The sequence below is a fragment of the Populus alba genome, chromosome 9 (genome assembly GCF_005239225.2).
Source record: "Populus alba chromosome 9, ASM523922v2, whole genome shotgun sequence".
NCBI lineage: Eukaryota > Viridiplantae > Streptophyta > Magnoliopsida > Malpighiales > Salicaceae > Populus > Populus alba.
Window position 1 is genome coordinate 9,413,650 of NC_133292.1, and position 17,611 is coordinate 9,431,260.

General features: G+C 36.3%; 3 protein-coding genes and 1 non-coding gene across 4 annotated transcripts; 2 read left to right on the forward strand and 2 right to left on the reverse strand.

Moving 5' to 3' along the window:
* Positions 1-48: 48 nt before the first annotated feature.
* Positions 49-4,243, reverse strand: LOC118058725 (protein TIC 62, chloroplastic). Its single transcript, XM_035071466.2, has 13 exons — positions 4,004-4,243; positions 3,678-3,795; positions 3,528-3,600; positions 3,401-3,440; positions 3,080-3,256; positions 2,913-2,994; positions 2,753-2,825; positions 2,548-2,658; positions 1,890-2,033; positions 1,568-1,701; positions 898-1,092; positions 479-655; positions 49-337 (listed from the first exon to the last, which is right to left on the reverse strand). Exons 1-13 carry the CDS (start codon positions 4,176-4,178, stop codon positions 286-288), a joined length of 1,551 nt encoding a protein of 516 aa, XP_034927357.1. The 5' UTR covers positions 4,179-4,243; the 3' UTR covers positions 49-285.
* Positions 4,244-7,361: 3,118 nt separating this feature from the next.
* On the forward strand, positions 7,362-9,041 carry LOC118058726 (uncharacterized). The gene is made up of 3 exons (XR_012170648.1): positions 7,362-7,631; positions 8,139-8,201; positions 8,570-9,041. It is a non-coding gene; the product is annotated as an uncharacterized protein (transcript).
* Positions 9,042-10,365: 1,324 nt separating this feature from the next.
* On the forward strand, positions 10,366-13,486 carry LOC118058728 (4-hydroxy-3-methylbut-2-enyl diphosphate reductase, chloroplastic). The gene is made up of 10 exons (XM_035071470.2): positions 10,366-10,686; positions 10,797-10,993; positions 11,165-11,344; positions 11,470-11,601; positions 11,786-11,860; positions 11,952-12,057; positions 12,145-12,239; positions 12,655-12,840; positions 12,925-13,011; positions 13,241-13,486. The coding sequence occupies exons 1-10, from the start codon at positions 10,428-10,430 to the stop codon at positions 13,304-13,306; spliced, it is 1,383 nt and encodes a 460-aa protein (XP_034927361.1). The 5' UTR covers positions 10,366-10,427; the 3' UTR covers positions 13,307-13,486.
* Positions 13,487-13,761: 275 nt separating this feature from the next.
* On the reverse strand, positions 13,762-17,378 carry LOC118058727 (cytochrome c biogenesis protein CCS1, chloroplastic). The gene is made up of 8 exons (XM_035071469.2): positions 16,848-17,378; positions 16,479-16,698; positions 16,288-16,399; positions 15,471-15,743; positions 15,093-15,358; positions 14,607-14,763; positions 14,439-14,522; positions 13,762-14,251 (listed from the first exon to the last, which is right to left on the reverse strand). Exons 1-8 carry the CDS (start codon positions 17,275-17,277, stop codon positions 14,096-14,098), a joined length of 1,698 nt encoding a protein of 565 aa, XP_034927360.1. The 5' UTR covers positions 17,278-17,378; the 3' UTR covers positions 13,762-14,095.
* Positions 17,379-17,611: the final 233 nt, after the last annotated feature.

Consider the following 17,611-nt stretch of genomic DNA (forward strand, 5'->3'; position numbering starts at 1 on the left):
CTTTGAAGCTGTTCATGGATGAATAGGGCTCCTATCCATGAAACAAGATTGGAAGAAAAAATAGGTAAAACTGTCGAATTGATTTTGCTGAGTTTACATCAAATTGGTCAAAAGAATAATCAAGATAGAGTTGATAAGAAAAATATTACAACGTAAACTTTATTATAAAAAACATAAAGAATTCCGCAATTTCTGCCGCTAGCCTTCATAGGTTGCAAGTAAAAATGCTGCACGAATTCCCAAGTGTAATGTCATGATTGATACTTAGCTCTGTATTAGATCAGCCTATAGCTTCAGCGACGGCGTTGGAGAAGCTGGAGGTTTTAAGTCTTCATACCTTGATATGGAAAGAAAAGAGAAACTCAGTGGCATAAAAGAAAAACACTTGGTGACATTATAAAATGAGTAATCTTTCTTGCAAATCTTCATCACAGGAAGCTTGAAGGAAAATAAATTGAGTCCGAGACATCAAGCTTACATGGGATAAGGTGAAAGTGGCCTTGGGTTTGGTTCTTTATGATGCTGATTGTCGATTGCGGCTGTTGGAGGTGCGTTGTTACCTGTCTTAGGCACTGCATTTATGGAGGTGGTTGTTGCGACTAATCCCACCGGTGCAGTTGGAGATGGTGATGTGGGGGGTTTGAGATCATCATATCTAAAAACATAATGAGATATAAATCACAACGGAGAACGAAAACCATCAATATGATACCTAGCATAAGATTTTGAGCAGAATGAGAAACTTTCACAGTTCAAGATAACCCGAGAGTAACTAAAACTAGAGTACACAAGTCTCATTCTATTTCAAAAATATGTTTTATGTGCCAAAAGCAATGGTTATTCGATAAATGAAGTGGTAGGAGCCTTAAAAGTGCAAAGTGGTAAAAGAAGGCTTACGCAACATAAGGAGAAAGAGGCCTTGCTGTCTTTGTTTCTACCGGGGCTGGTTTTGTCTCAGCTATTCCGGATGCTGACGCAGGAGAAGGATCCAGAGTATCAAGCATTGATACTGCTTCAACCGAATTGACATTTTCTTTCTTACCGCTAGGTTGAGTAGGAATGGGAGAAGTAGGCGGTTTCAAATCTTCATAACTGTCAAGAACAGTAAGATCATAACAAGGAAGACTAAATAACAGTACTATAATTGGATAACTTGGCAGCAAATTCAAAATAAGAGCATTTTGTTCAATGTTGTATTCCACAAGGAGCGCTTTTTTGTTTTTCATCAAATCACAGACACTTGATGAAAATTGCTGGATATTAGACCTTCACTTGCGGATTTTATGCCTTTTTGTAGAAGGTCTGCATGTGGCCCTGTAAGGCCAGGAAAGAGCTTCACGCAACTGGTTGTGTGCGTGACTTTACAAGAACCTAACATGGAAGTCCATTGCAGCAACAGAAAATAACACTCTTAACAACTCTAGCCTGATACAAATGATACAGTAACAGAAAGGCTATCTTTATATGATCTTGCATTTGTAAGTCAAGATTTTGTACAATCAATCTAAAATAATAGTTCTTTAGGTAGCTGCTGAAACAAAGTGGGAATGTGTTAGAGTGGGCTTACGCAGTATAAGGAGAGAGTGGCCTGGTAACCACAGCTTTTGCCTGGGCAGGTTCTCTCTGAGAGGGAGAGCTTGGAGCCTCAGGTTCGACAATCTTAGGAGGCACGGACTTAGGCAGTTCTGCTGCGTCTGATTTCTGAGAACACAATATCACCAGTCACTAGTCACCTTTTCATATGATGCAGAGAAGGAAGAAGAAAGAGAAAAATAGCTAGAGCATTGGTAAATAGAGTGGCGATATGCTTCCCACATTCAAATTATTCTGTTACAATCCCAAAGAAAATGAACTTGTCATTTCATTTTTCTAGAGTGAATGGAGTATACCTTTGGTTCAACACGTTGAGATGGTATTTTTGCGAGCAGTTCATCCATAGGAGTCAAAGGTGCAGTTGTCTCTGCAATTACTTCCACCACTTTACAATATGAAAGTCCACGGTTTTTGGCCATAAACGCCATAAATTCCGCAACCTGCAATTTGGGACTGTCTTCTGTGAGTCTTCACTTTCTAGCATGCACCATAATTCTGGCCAGTAACTCCTAAGTTTTACATGAGATCATACCCACCATGCTACCACGAATGAGTAAAATTAAACAGAAATATTGCTATCAATCCAGAGATATAAGCGACTTGAAAAAGAAAAATTGGACAGAAGAGTTTGGCCTAGTGCGGAAAAGGCAGCTAATTCCTCTACAACCTCCCCCAGAATTTTGAATATTTTTTAACAGGATTCTTACATATATTACAGGCACATGGAAAAGAGCTAAGAATCAGCATCGACGAAATACATCATCATCCTATGTTCTTCAGAAAGAGAAGTGGAAATGCACTAATGCAGACCAGAAGTGAGGGCTGTTCATTATTTCATTCTCTGTTCTAAAGCCTGAAGTTTAGTTTATTTTCCTTGCAATCAGGTGACAAATATGTCCAAAAAGAAATTTGAAGAATCTCAAATTTGAAAGTAAAAATTGAAATGAATCGCACCTGAAGATTTGACACCTGGCCACCAAATAGAGTATCTTCCTCTGAAACAGTAAGGTTATGGGTTTCCTTGTAAGCATCAGTAGGCCTCTCCATTCCACCAGGTCTCACTATCTGAAGAGAGCTATAAATAATCAAGCTCGAGCTAATATAAACTGGTATACTCATATAACCTGTGTGTCAGATGAATGTATCTGCAGGTTCTTACAGTGTAAGGAACACCACTTGCTATGAGTGCTTCTTCTGCTTTCCTCTTCCAAATTAGGACACCCCAAAACAAACTTTTACAGAAAAAGTGAAGGAAAATTAGTAATTGTCACCAACTAACAATTCATATGTTAATTCTCCTTCCAAATTACAAAATTTACTTTAGAATAGCTGCAGGAAATCCGAATTTGTTCGTTCCCAATGATGAAACCATAATAAAATGGTCGACCTTTGCAACAGTTGCTGCAAACAAAACAGTACTCAGTTATCTAAAACAAAAGACTTTAAGCGGTCACACTGGCATTAAACAATGCAATGTCTTTCTTACCTGCATCGACTAGGTTTTTAGTAGCCCGGTAGTCAATCCGACAAGGTCCTGTAACATCAAACACCTCCTTCTCACTGGCACCAATGCAGCATAGAACCACGGATGCATTGCCTAATGCTGGTCCAATCTGATTCGGTTTTTCCAAATCACATTCCACAGTTTCAAGCCTTTCCACAGCTGGGCTAAAGACCAAAGAATACCTGTTATAATGCATACATTGGAGGCCCTGTTGTCTATATCTAAATAATTTGTATCTTTAATTCATCACTATCTTAGTTTCTTTCAATTTTCAAATAAATTAGAAATGCTTTATTTTCTTACGCTGAGATCCTTCAACATCAAGCTTCATTTCCTTAACACTCTGCAAATAGATTACTCTTTTAGTAAAACATGCTTTGAAAGAAAAACAAATGCAGTAAAATTCTCTTCTGAACTGTGAAATTTATACCTGCGCAAGAGCTTCTGCTTTCTGGGCACTCCTGACACCAGCTCTAACTCGAAATCCAAGCTTGAGAAGCTCCCTGAAGCAAATTCAATTGTCAAAGAATACTTGTAAACCAACCACCAAGCTGGAAAAAGTAGAGCACTAGAAAACTACCTTACTGCTCTTGAGCCAACTTTGCCAGTAGCACCAGCGACAAATGCAAGATTCTCATCTTTTGTTTCCGTTTCTTTTGAAATTGCCTCAACAGCCCCAGAGCTGAATTTTACAGCAACTTAAAAAAAAAAAAAAATTAAAATTGAATATCAGTCAAAGCTCAAAATTACTCAATGGCAATGGAACCCATCTTTCCGTTTATGACATTGAAGTTCCAAGATCATAACAGAGAGCTATCAAAACAATCAAGCAGGAAATCTCAAAACAACCCATTTCATGAAACTAAAAACATAACAAATGAAGTTAGACTTGTTATCGTTGTGTACCTGAAGCTTGAGCTTTGATGTCTAGAATCTTGAGCTTTCTTGAATGTGCAAACTTACTTAAATTAGGAAACTTGAGGAACTGACCATGAATAGAAGGTTTCTCAATGAACCCACATTTGGTTAATGAGGTTGGTATGGTGGTTATAGCTGATGATTGCAGAGAACAACTCTCCATTTTCAGGGAATAGTACTAATGTTGTTTCAATCCTGCCTACGTTGCTGAACTGAAAACTCAAGAGACATACAAGTGGTTTTATTATCTCTTGCTACTCCTTTCCAGTTTGGCAGTTGTGGCGATCTCCACTCCATGTGGATATGATGGGTCCCAGAGGAATGTTCCATGGTTAGATTGTGGCCATTGCCTTATATGGTTCATTTGTTTTTTCCTGTTAATTTCTTGCTTATATAATTGCAATAAAGAGAATTCATATCAAATAAACAATTTATGCTCTCCTCTCGATGTAACCAAAGGATAAAAACCATATTTTCAAGCTAAAAATTGAACATGTAAAGAAATGTAATTCCCTTTTTAATTTGGGATTTTGCAAGAGTTACCACTGGTCAAAAATTCCAAGCTACATTGTGGGAAAGAAATCTCCAAGCATCATCTGCCAAAATCCTTTCCAGCTTCTAAAGAATAGGCCTTGCAATTTGTTTGCTGAACCAGGTAAAAAAAACAAGATGATAAAAAAGATCTAAACCTTTTACAAAAACATCAAGACCTTCCACTTCTGTCCTAGAGTAACCCGTAGGATATGAATATAGCAGCAATCTGAGTAAAAATAAAATAAAGACTTAAATCAGAATAAAAATAGGTCGGGGATGGATTTACTGTTAACAAAAACAAATTCAGGGTAGTTTTTAATTAATTAGAAAGATGCTCATTGTCTTATCGTTTTTGTGTGCCACTTTTAGGCCGGAACTCATCTTGGATTGTGAGGGCTGCGCAACAATCATAAGCCATAACCCAAATAAGTACACAATCAATCAAGAGAATAATTATATCAGGTTTAAGGTAGATTTTGATATCTGCCAGCTACAAGACTTGAATTCCTTGATACCATCAGATCCTCCCACAGAATTTGTAGAGAATAATCTATATAATTTAAAACTCAATATCATTAGATCAATCTTAGCACACCAGAGCTAAGTCCCTTTTATTAGGTTGAGCTTTTATGATCTATATTTGAAGCAGAGGATAATCTTATTAAATACTTAAGCACGTAAAACACCATTTAGTTAAGTAATTTACATTCCCATCACGCTTTCTATAAGCACAATTAATACATTAGAGTAAATCTAGGATCTCGACAATAATTTGGGTGGTTAATACTAACATGTTTTACATTAACCTGAACACTCCATTCCACCTAAACAAAATTCTGACTACCATATGATATACCTTCCTTTGCCTACTTTTGATCTGCATCCCTGTCTTCGCTAATAAGAGATGGTAAGAACTCCAAGTCTCTTTTCATGGTTATAATGTTCAAGTTTATCTTGGCCTTTCCACCGCTCTCTGCCTTTAACCTGTAACTAAATCTTTGATTTTCGTTTGTTTATTATAAAAACTTGTAGGCTCGATATTTAGACGACGAACTGGATGATATTGAACTTGCTACAAAGCTTTCTCTTATAGAGCTTGACGAGAAAGGAAAGAAGCATGCGCATGGTGAGGATGCTAAGTGAAGTCTTGTTACCATTCGTCAAATAATTAGTCATCCATCGTTTTGTTTCATGGCACCCAATTAAATGATTAGCCATGAACTGAAAGACAAAAACCAGTACTTCTCTTTACAATTGATCATTAATCACTCCTTTTTTTTTTACATACACTTTATAATAATTATTTTTTAATTATAAACATTAGGAGATGATGAAGAGGAACTTGCTAGAGCAATAGAAGAGAGTCTTAAATCTTCGAAAAATCACAGGTAAAATGTAATCTTGAATTTCCTAATTTTCTTTCGTCGTGTTTTTTCTTTTCAAAGAACAGACTCATCCTATTTTCTTAAAATACTAAACTTAATTAGATATTATTAACTGAACTAAACTTGAGATTAACTAACATCACTGTTCGCCATGCATGTCTAGAAGTGTCGCTAACACCAACCCACGTCGGTCACGTAGTTTAATCTGCGATGCCTGTGACCATCTGGTAAGTTTTTCATTTTTCCTTTGCAAGATATATATCGAATATATCATCTGTTTTTTTCTATTTTAAAAAAAATGCTATTAGAACCAACATATTGTTCAGATGCTATGTATCGGAAACTATCCACCGAATTCTTAACAGATGCCCAGGCATCTAAATCCCACGATCGTGATTGAATAGTTGAAACAACAAAGAGAACACAGAAGATATTACACCACATGATCCAACAAATTGGCATGGATTATATATATTGAAGATGAAAGCATGGTTTCATTCAAACTAAGGTTAACAAAGATCAACAAACAGAACTCCATATATATGAAGACACGACGGCATGTGTCAATTGCTACCACCACCAGGAGCAGCATGGACCTTGGTTGAAGCTCGATCCGTGATGAAGTTGATAGTCAGAAGATCTATATCCATGATCATGTTGACTTACTAATGACCATATCAGCAAATATACAGACAAGACTACATGTGTTTTATGACACTACATAATTTACTTGTGAATGATACGTTATCTCAACGAAGAGTTTAATTAATTACTTGAAGTAGTTCACACCAAGCAATCTGTTTTCTGAGCAGATCCGAGGCCCGCACCTGAAACGTGAGTTCTGGAACCAAGTTTATTGTTATGATCACACGAGGGATGGCACTCATATATGCTGCTCCTGCAGGCGATTCGAGGTTTGTGTTAAAGAAGACTTATTTTTTTGTCAAAAAAAAGGAACCATTTTAATTAATACGATTGCCAACGGAGCATTTTTTTTTTTGAATTACGTATGTAATATTTTATCTTAGCTTATGCATGCATTCCATCAAAAGGCACATTTCCTGTAAACATAACTCTCTGACGACTAATTGAATGAGCACGTAGGATACGGTCAAAACTTCTAGACAAGGTTATATATACGGTCAAAACTTCTACGTATGAATATTGTCCAGGGGGAATATTCCTGCAAATAAAATACAGGAGCGTCTCAGATTCGATTTCTTATATTGAGTGATTGAAATGCATCTAAAACCCGAATCTAGACAAGGTTATATATAATTCAATTTCCTGTCCATGTTTCGTACTTGATCAATTCTCTTCATAATTGAGAATTAAAATATGCATGGGGGCATTTATTATTGTATCCGCATACAGATCTTATAAGTTTCATTTTTTAATTAACCATATATATATATATATATATATATATATATATATATATATATATATATATTACTTTCATGCAGCCAAGAAATGAAAAATTCGTTAGCCTTGGTGATGATCGAAGGGATGGTAGAAGAATATGCAACAACTGTTTTTCCACGGCTATCTTGGAGACACAAGGAATCGAACCTCTGGTACGCTATGTGCTAATATTCTTCGATCATTTGAATATGAAAATAAAGGCACCTATTCCTGTCTTCTCTGTTGATCGAGGGGAGATGAGGAGACAAACAGCAGGAGGAACTGCTGTGGGAGTCAAGTCAAATCCCTTCCTTTTTTTACTTGGCCTTTGTTTAAGATTGCGGTACAAATCGAGGTTTATGTGTTTAAATCCTAATTCATAACAATACTCGGAAGTCCATGGACGAAACTAAAAAACTAGTGAATAGTCTTGGAATTTATGTGTTTTTTGTCAAGAAAATTATGTCGTTTTCGGGATAGTACTTTCTGTGTTTTGGCAGTAAGTTTTGCTTTGAGAATTAGTTTTATACAGGACGTTTACACTTGGACATGTGTATTTAAAAATATTCTTCTTATTAACCTTTTCTTAATCACATTCCAAACCTATGGGAGGATCTTGAATTAATTATCGCTAATTAACAAGTAACAACGTTTTAATTAGTATAGTAAAGTATAAACTTCCAGCAGTGTTTTGGAAATTAACTTCGGTTAATTAGCTGTTTGTGCATGTTACTTTCATTTTTAACATTTTTTCTTCTTCTTTTGACGTCGACGATCTCTGATATGTGTTTTGCAAACAGCCTGTTCATCCAGACACCACGGTACTTGGACTCACTATGTGCTCACACAGGGACATCACTAGCGTAAGGATTGATTAACAATTAATTGTCAAAGTTGAAATTCCCATTGATTTATTTTATTGACAAATTAAAGAGAGAAGCTCAATATCAAAACAATGCTCTCAAGAATTAAAAAGAAATTCCCACCTTAAATTCATGACTTTTTTTTTTTTTTTTGGAAATGATAGGTTGACAAGTCTCGGTTACAAGGGAGAAAAATTGTAACAGAAATGGAGACTTACCGTATCGGCCATGAACACAGAATAAAGATACTAGTTTTATTTGGCCTGCCCCTGTAACACTCTCCATCATATATATGAGATCATCAATCAGCCAAAGATAGATTAGGTTGATTTCCTGATCTGAAGATTTACTAATTTATTGATTTACAGGGTCATGACCGGAGGAATCTTAGCTCATGAGTTTATGCACGCATGGCTGAGGCTTCAAGGTGACCTTGATTTGATTATTTTGAGAAGAAGACGAGAAATATCTGATCAAGATTTGTGGTGGGATGCTAAAGACTCATGAATTACGCTTGACCCTTGTTTGTTTCTTGATTGAAAGGCGTGTCACGCTTGAACCCAGAAATCGAAGAAGGTATATGCCAGGTGATGGGTTACCAATGGCTGGACTGGTTCGAAGCAGTAGATCCAGAGGCATCGTCAAGCAGAAGTGAGAAGGCTCAGTTCATGAGGAACTTGAAGAAAACTTTCAAGGGTGAGGTAGAAAACATGTTGGATGGAGCTTATGGTGATGGATTCAGAGATGCTCAATGGGCGGTCTCGAGATATGGCCTCGACCATGTCATCAGGCACATTATCCGCCATAAAACTCTTCCGAGAGAGTGATGTTTAATACCACAAAAAAAAAAAAAAATTAAAAAAATAAATCACGGAACGGTCTAGAAACTATGAAAGAAATACACAAGTTTGAATGGATGCTCGTTCTCTGGATTTTAAGCTGTCATGGTTCAATGATGTTGACTTTTTTTTCCCTCCTTATTATTAATCGAAGTATATGAATTTTAATAATTTATTTTAATGGCAGATTCTTTTTGTTGGTAAATCATGGACAGAATTTTTCAGTTAATATTTCAGAACGAGTTCAAGACTCTACGGATGTTGGGCAAGAATTTGATAAATTATGGAGACAAACCCCCAAAAACCATCTCCTCCGGTGTAAAAAGAACAACTTTTCTCGATAGTTCAAAGTTTAATACTTAATCAATAGTGTATTGTAAAATATACTAAAATGAATCAGTGGACTCTAAAGTATAATCCACAGTAAAACTTGAATCTAACACTTGAATTAGATATATTATTATATTAAATAAACTTGGGTCATACAATATTACTATATTTAAATTTACTTAAATAATAATAATGATAATAAATTTTAATTGTGATTGTGATTTAAACAATTATTGCAGATGGGATAATATGCAACTAAACATTTTTTTTATTATTAATATAATGTTCAAATTAACTTATGTATATTTTAATTAATTTTATAAACTTTAAAATTAATAATTATATAAATATTTAGGATCTATTATATTAGCCACCACTAACAACTAAACATTCTTCCTGGAAAGAAATAGAGGTTTCTGCGTGTAACACACTCATGATTTATGTATTTACGTGTTGGACTAAAATGCCGCATTTAATATGGCCAATTTAAAATAAATCATATTTCTTTTTGTATAATGGAAATAATAAAATATATACGCTTGAATATACAGTTTCACTAACTCTATTTGAGTGTATTTTTTTTAAATCATTCAATGCATTTGTACAAAATTCACTAATGAATACAAATTATGGATTTATACATTGAACCTGCTAAATACAATGGTTCAACCATATTCTTGATTGTATAGTTAACATTTAGATTATCATTTACTATGTTACTTAAAAAAATACAAATTTATATATATAATTGATTCAAGAATATTTTACTTAAAAAAAAAAAAAAAACAGAATCGCTGAGCATTTCATTTTCTTCAAAATAATTAAACCTCCATTAACAACCACGTGATTTGGCATCCAAAAAACGACTATAAACGCCAATCCTTGTCAACAAAACGACAAATCAACCCTCCGTCCACAATTAAAATTAAAAAGAAAAAAACCCGAAAAAAACATGGATCACGAGATCCTCTCATTATTATAAGCCCCCCTCTATTAAAAATGCGCACCATTGGTGCACACTCCACATTAATTTCTGCCCTCTTAACTAACGTACGCCATGGCTATCTCTCTCCAACTCTGCCGCGTATCACTCCGCTCCGACCTCTCCTCCGACAATCGCGTACCTATCCGCCGCCGTAGAACCACTTTCTCCGCCCGCTGCGCTGGCGGTGATGACTCTACTTCTTCAGTCTCTTTGGAATCGGAATTTGACGCTAAAGTCTTCAGACATAACCTGACAAGAAGCAAGAATTATAATCGTAGAGGTTTTGGTCACAAAGAAGAGACACTTGAGCTCATGAATCGCGAGTACACCAGTAAGTTATCTCGTATTATTATATTTTTTAATTTTTTTGTTAAAAAATAAAAACTAGTTAAGAAGACGCGAGAGACTTGAATTGCGAGTGAGTTTTGTTTGAATTTGTAGGTGATATAATAAAGAAATTGAAGGAGAATGGTTATGAGTATACATGGGGAAATGTTACTGTCAAATTAGCCGAAGCTTATGGTTTTTGCTGGGGAGTAGAGCGAGCTGTTCAGATTGCTTACGAAGCCAGAAAACAGTTTCCAGATGACAAGATTTGGATTACTAACGAGATTATCCACAATCCGACTGTTAATAAGGTGCTATTAATTTTCTTTTTTCTTTTTTTAATTTGGCGAATCGGAGTGGAATAGAGCTGGATTGTGGCAGTGGAAAGCTATTTATGTTAAAAATTTCTTTGTTGTGATTCTATATTTAAGGAATAAATTGTTTCTGGTTAGTGATGGTACTGTGTTTTATTGTTGTTGCAGAGGTTAGAGGAGATGGAAGTTGAAAACGTTCCTGTTGAGGAAGGGAAGAAACAGTTTGAAGTTGTAAATGGTGGTGATGTTGTGATTTTGCCTGCATTTGGAGCGGCAGTGGATGAGATGTTGACTTTGAGTAACAAAAATGTACAAATTGTTGATACAACTTGCCCTTGGGTATCCAAGGTATGTTTTGGATGGAGTTTTAGCTGTATGATATTAGCTTATTGTTTGTAATTATTGGGATTTATATGTTCAATATATATGTTTTTTTAATGACATGTATAAATATGCTTTGAAATCATGTGAAGGTTTGGACTACTGTTGAGAAGCACAAGAAGAGAGATTATACCTCAATTATTCATGGAAAATATGCTCACGAGGAAACTGTAGCAACCGCTTCTTTTGCAGGAAAGTACATTATTGTGAAGGATATGAAAGAGGTATGCTCCAAATACCAGTGGTGGTTAATATCCTTTCTTCTTTCGGTATATAAGAAAATCCTGGAATGTTTTTTTAACATGTTAGTCACGACTCACAAAGATAAAGGAAGAGTTGTGCATGATCTCTCTCTCTGTTTATTTTTTTTTTAATGCAAAAATTCTGAGAAGTTTCTATTTAATTCAGGCAATGTATGTGTGTGATTACATTCTTGGGGGTGAACTTAATGGATCTAGCTCAACCAGAGAGGAGTTTCTAGAGGTAAAGCTTTTTTTCTTGTTAACTTTGATTTGGTATTTTGGTATTTTGGATACTAAACAAAATCCTAATGTAATTGTTGGCTTGGTTGCAGAAATTTAAAAATGCAATTTCTAAGGGGTTTGATCCTGATAGTGACCTGGTGAAAGTTGGTATTGCAAATCAAACTACAATGCTCAAGGGAGAAACAGAAGACATTGGTAAGTTTTAGTTACGTTAAGCTACTGTTTGTTCTTAGAAATTGCCACTAGTGATCTCCGATTCATTGATTTTTCTTTTCTTGACAGGAAAATTGGTGGAGAGGATCATGATGCGCAAGTATGGAGTGGAAAATGTAAATGATCACTTCGTAAGCTTCAACACCATTTGTGATGCTACTCAGGTGATCATCTCTTCTAGTCTCGCGATTCTACTTGTTCAGCTTTTCATTAGAGTTCGGTGAAACTCTTACCATTAGAGAGTCTTACCTAGTGTTCTTTCTTCTTACAATTTATAGAATTCAAATTCCATATGGTGCTTTTCTTCTCCCTTCACCACGCATCTCTAATCATAATTTCAAAATTTATCAACCTTAAAAACTCCTTGAACCTTGAACTTCCCTTTTTCAAAGGAGAAGAGGATAGAGACAAGGAATGAATATCATGTATTAGAATTTCAAGTCTCCCAGTCCCACAACAATTGTATAAATGTATGAAGCCAGGTTATGAATTAACTAAAAGCAAGATTCTTTTATGATAATTGTTTGGGTTCATGTTTTTTTATCTTATATTTGCAAGCTTTTTCTGCTTAATCTGCAGGAGAGACAAGATGCAATGTATAAACTGGTGGAGGACAAGTTGGATCTTATGTTAGTTGTTGGCGGGTGGAACTCAAGTAACACCTCCCACCTCCAAGAAATTGCTGAGCACCGTGGAATTCCTTCATACTGGATTGACAGTGAACAGAGGATCGGCCCAGGAAACAAAATAGCTTATAAGTTGAATGTAAGTGAAATTGCTCATGCTCCCTTTCTTTGACCAATTTTCTGATTTCAATTATAGATTTCTCATTTATTCATCTCGTACTAGCATGGGGAGTTGGTTGAGAAAGAGAACTGGCTTCCACAAGGCCCCATTACAATTGGTGTGACATCAGGCGCCTCTACACCAGACAAGGTAATTTTACTGCAATAATCCCTTGTCTATTTGTTGCTCTCTATAATTTTTTCTGCCCTAGACATGCAATTTCTGAAGTTTGAGATGATGGTATTGTAGGATTGCCATTCCTGCAAACCACGCGAATCTTTAAGTTTCCAGCTGTGCTAAATGTTATTAATATTACACACCTGGTGTTGAATGTTTGTAAAAAACTGATACTATTTACCTTTAAATCAATTTCTATCAGGTTGTCGAAGATGCCCTTATCAAGGTGTTCGACATCAAACGTGAGGAAGCTTTACAAGTAGCATAAAGTTTAATGTGTTATTTATACAGAGCAGTAGAGAGTGCCAGTCAGATACTGTACCATTAAACACAAGATCAATGTATCATGAACAAGAGGTTCTAAAATATCCATGTAATATCCTTTCGAGCACCTGAGTTCTTGAGTTGAGCTCACAATATCAATACAGAGGTTGCAGTGGTAAAACAATGCCGAGTGGGGTCTCTTAAACGACAATGATCTTCTTTCACAAGAAGACCCTCACGAAATATCGGGCAAAAACACGAGTCATATTTTGTTTATTTGCATTTTGTTGATAAATACTTGATTGGTGCTGGCTATCAAGAAAATTAATGGCATTTTCAACTTTGCAGTGTCAAACCAGGAAGAGGTTGCGACGAGGCAAATAAGTGGAAAAATAGGAAATGCGAAAGCATGCCACTATAATAACCAGGAGAAGTTGGAAACAATATAATCCAAGTGAGTGAGAAAAACTACTGCATGTATTCGACTAAATGCCCCTTAAGTTATTTATCTTTAATTAGTACAAAAAATGGTCGATAGGCAACTATCTAGGGCCTCGAGTTCAGGCCCCAGCAGCGACACGCTGTAGTGTTGTCTATAATAATGCCTGTAGCTATACACATTTACAAGAATAATCCATGGCTCTGCAAAGCGCTAAACCCCATGGCAAAAACCTCGGGCTTACAGATAGAGTGCCTGCTGCATTTCAAGGATTGGTATCTTGGTTTGACCTCAAAATTCAGAATCACATGTAAATCCCATTGTAAGTGTTCATCTCATTTCGAGCTGCGGAAACTAGCCACTTGCAACATCAGATTGCTTTGAGAGAGACGATTCAACTATCTCTGGAACCTTATCGAGCAAAAGATTTATCTCATATTGAAATTCAGCTTTTGCTCGGTTAGTCTTTCCTCCAACAATCACTGCTGTCCCGTCTTGTAAAGCCCATATCTTCGATTTGCCGGAATAAGAAACAAAATGAACGCAAACGTTTGCAATTAACTTCCATCATGGCATAAATGCTACCATCAGGCATAAGCAATCTCAAAAACAACTTTCAGAGTTTAAACAGAAATCACCTATATAATTCATCAGAAAACCTGGTAAGATAGACTCAACATGTGAACATAATTCTCACCTGTGAATGGGATAAGTAACTCAGGCAAGTTGTGAGCATTAGAGCACCAAATCCAGCATACACAACGGGCACGCCTGGATCAGTCTGTGCAAAGAAAAGATTTAGCTCCATGTACCTATCACGCAACTGAAAGAAATTAATGCTGTAGCGAGTCTTTTGAGTCTAGACCTTTAATTCAAGACCGCTGCTTCCAATTGCATCTTCAATAATAATTTGCATGCCATCTATGTCAATCGGAAGCTTAGAGTTGGGTCTTCGCACTCCAACAAATTTCCCTTCTTGATCATAAAGGACGATGGACTGTAGATCACGAGCAAGCATTGATCTGAAAATCAACATCAAAAGGGCTGAATGGCAATGCACAAACATAAAAAACAGAACTAATTTCAGCAAACAAAACAACTCTGGAGGACTGTCAACCAATAACAGCAGCATGTGAACAAGCTCAAGAATTTGATCCATTTATCTTGATGACCACGAGACTTGTTTAAAAATAAGCAACTATATGAAAATTCTCAGATATGGAAAAACTAAAACACTATCATAACCACAGCAAAGTGCAAATTTGACTAAGAAACTAAATTATTGTGTAAGAAGTATGTACAGAAGAAGAAGAAGAAGAAGAAGAAGAAGATTAGTTAAAGAAATACATACATTCCCTTGACATTAGGAGAGTTAACATCCCCTACTGGTAAGAAGGTTCCATAGAGTTTATTGTCTCCACTGATTTTTAATGGTGCCATAGCCAAATTGAAAGGCCCTTCATCATCCTTGCGTACCTGCAAGGCGGAAATGCTCCAGTCTGTCTGGTACATAGTGATCCCACCATAACGTAACGGATCATTTACACTAATTGTTTTCCTCATAACCTCCTTCCCATTAAGGTCAAATAGTGACAGGTCAGTGTGAAATTGTTTGATCTACAAGAAGAAACAACATATAAGAGAAAATATGGAAAACATATATAAATTCAAGTATGCACAGCTGAAAAGGCAGGTACAGGCACTGATGTGAAAGAAAATCAACACCTACATCACCACCATCATAGTAGTCCATGTAGAATCTGTTGACATGAACCTCGGTATTGAAAGCTTCAGTGGGAGTTGAGAGAAACCCACTTGGTCCCAGTACATCTCCTACAACAAAATTCAGTCCTTGTGGAACTGTAACTGAGCCTCTAAAGCTCCCAGTGGCACTAAGAGTTGCTCCTCCCATTATCAGCAGCATAGCTAAATGTACTCCAATAGGGGAAAACCGACCGGCCAGCCCCTTAAATGCATATAGAGAGGGTCCTTTCAAGAATACCTACATTAATTAAACTGTGGATAGTGAGCACAAAAACATATATATATCAGGTACTAATGCTTGAGGAGCTGATAATAATGTAACATGAAGGTTGCTATTGTTAGCAACTCAGGATAAAGTATCTGCAGGCAATATAACTGTTCAATTTGTTGCAAGCAGAAATTGAAATGAGTGTATTCATGCTTAATAGCTTTTGAAGTGAGCTTCTTAAGTAACTCGTTATACTTCTGTGCATAATCTCGAATGTGTGTTTCTTGCACTGGATAACTAAAAATCATCACAAGCATGAACAGCCCAATAGGGAGGTAATGTTTGGCATTATGTTCGATAAACTAATTCCAACCAGAACAAAAGGAAAAAAAGAAAAAAGACAAAATCAGTGTTGCGAAAAATGAGACTATAACGAGAAGAACAAACATCCAGTCTCATGACTCTCAATCATGCTGGCCAACGTTTCAAGACTTCAAGCTTATAAGCAATACACATAGTTTAAGAAAATAAAAAAGATTTCACAAATGCAACAAAATTGAAACTACTCCATAACCTCATATCCAGCTCCCATCAGAATAACTCCCAAATCTTGAACTGATGCCTTGGGCAAATTGTCGGAAAATTCCTGTTTACGAATAGCATCAGCAGAATGTAAGTAATTCCACCTGCATTTAACAACAAAGCTGTGTTAACAGTAAACTTCCTCTTTCCTAGTTTAATAGAGCAAGATGCCAAAAATCAAACCTTCTCGCAACCTTAGCCAGGGGGATCTGTGTGGTGTAAGTGCAGGCCATAAGAGATACTCCTAAGAGAGCCAACATTCCCAGGAAAACAGGGGATGAATACATGTGATCGAACCCGAGGGTGAGAACCCACTTCCAAGTGAAGAATCCTAATAAAGGATTCTCTTCTGGGAACTTTTGGAAATAGAATTCTGGAGCCTCCCCTTGATCAATAAGAGTACCTGCATAAAAATTGCATACACCTGATTAACAAATTCAAGACAACCAATGATGCTCTAATTCTAGCACTTAAATTTCATTTCTGACACTAACACTTCAGTTAACCTTCTGAAGACAGCAAGACTAGACACCAACAGAGGTTTTAACATACCTAGAGCCATTAGCACAGCAATAGAGAACATCTCTCCAATAGCCAAAGGCAAATTAGACAAAACAGCCAAAACCTTTCTAGGCAACCTCTTCAAGAACCCCAATGCTCCAGTTCCTGTCTTCACTGGAACTTTCTCTCCATTACCACCACCACCACCACTCTCCTCTGACAAAACAGGTGGAGCTGAATTCGATAGAAGAATCTTCCCGGACGCGTTCTTGTCCTTTTCCTTGATCTCTTTAGATGTTTTGAGCTTGCTACAAGTTACAATGGTTACAGAAAGTCTACTTCTCTTGTTGTTGTTGCTGTAAAGAGTGTGAGTTTGGGGTTTGAGCTTAAGAATTTTGGAGTTAAGGAGAAGAGTGGGTCTGCGAAAATGGGTGTTGAATAGAGATGAGCTAAGGGGTTTTGTGGGGTTCAGAATATCCATTAATGGAAAACTTGGAGCTCTGTTTGTGGGTTTCAGTTGAAGATAAGAGAAGTAGCAGTTAAGACTTAGTTTATCCTGTTAGGAGATATTATGTTATTGGCGTGCCTTTTTACACACCTTTATATAACCTTGCCAAAATGCACTTGCCATGTTAATACCTTCAATTTGGTTTTTGGGAGTGCTTACTTTCCTTCAATTTTGACAAAACTATTATTATTATTATTATTTTCCTGATTTTAACATTTAGGATGTTTTGAATGATATCCTATCTATTGAATTTTATCCATTAAGTTGCATTTATTTTCTTATAAAATATCATAAAAACCTGGTCAAG

Excerpts from the sequence above, each read along its gene's own strand:
- LOC118058725 (XM_035071466.2), bottom strand. The coding sequence starts at position 4,178 with ATGGAGAGTTGTTCTCTGCAATCATCAGCTATAACCACCATACCAACC. Across the intron at positions 3,796-4,003 it reads CATCAAAGCTCAAGCTTCAG|TTGCTGTAAAATTCAGCTCT; the intron begins GTACACAACGAT and ends TTTTTTTTTAAG. Across the intron at positions 2,826-2,912 it reads TTTCCTGCAGCTATTCTAAA|TTTGTTTTGGGGTGTCCTAA; the intron begins GTAAATTTTGTA and ends TTTCTGTAAAAG.
- LOC118058728 (XM_035071470.2), top strand. The coding sequence starts at position 10,428 with ATGGCTATCTCTCTCCAACTCTGCCGCGTATCACTCCGCTCCGACCTC. Across the intron at positions 11,861-11,951 it reads CCAGAGAGGAGTTTCTAGAG|AAATTTAAAAATGCAATTTC; the intron begins GTAAAGCTTTTT and ends GCTTGGTTGCAG. Across the intron at positions 13,012-13,240 it reads GCGCCTCTACACCAGACAAG|GTTGTCGAAGATGCCCTTAT; the intron begins GTAATTTTACTG and ends AATTTCTATCAG.
- LOC118058727 (XM_035071469.2), bottom strand. The coding sequence starts at position 17,277 with ATGGATATTCTGAACCCCACAAAACCCCTTAGCTCATCTCTATTCAAC. Across the intron at positions 16,400-16,478 it reads CTGGCTAAGGTTGCGAGAAG|GTGGAATTACTTACATTCTG; the intron begins GTTTGATTTTTG and ends TGTTAAATGCAG. Across the intron at positions 15,744-16,287 it reads TGATGGGAGCTGGATATGAG|GTATTCTTGAAAGGACCCTC; the intron begins GTTATGGAGTAG and ends TAATTAATGTAG.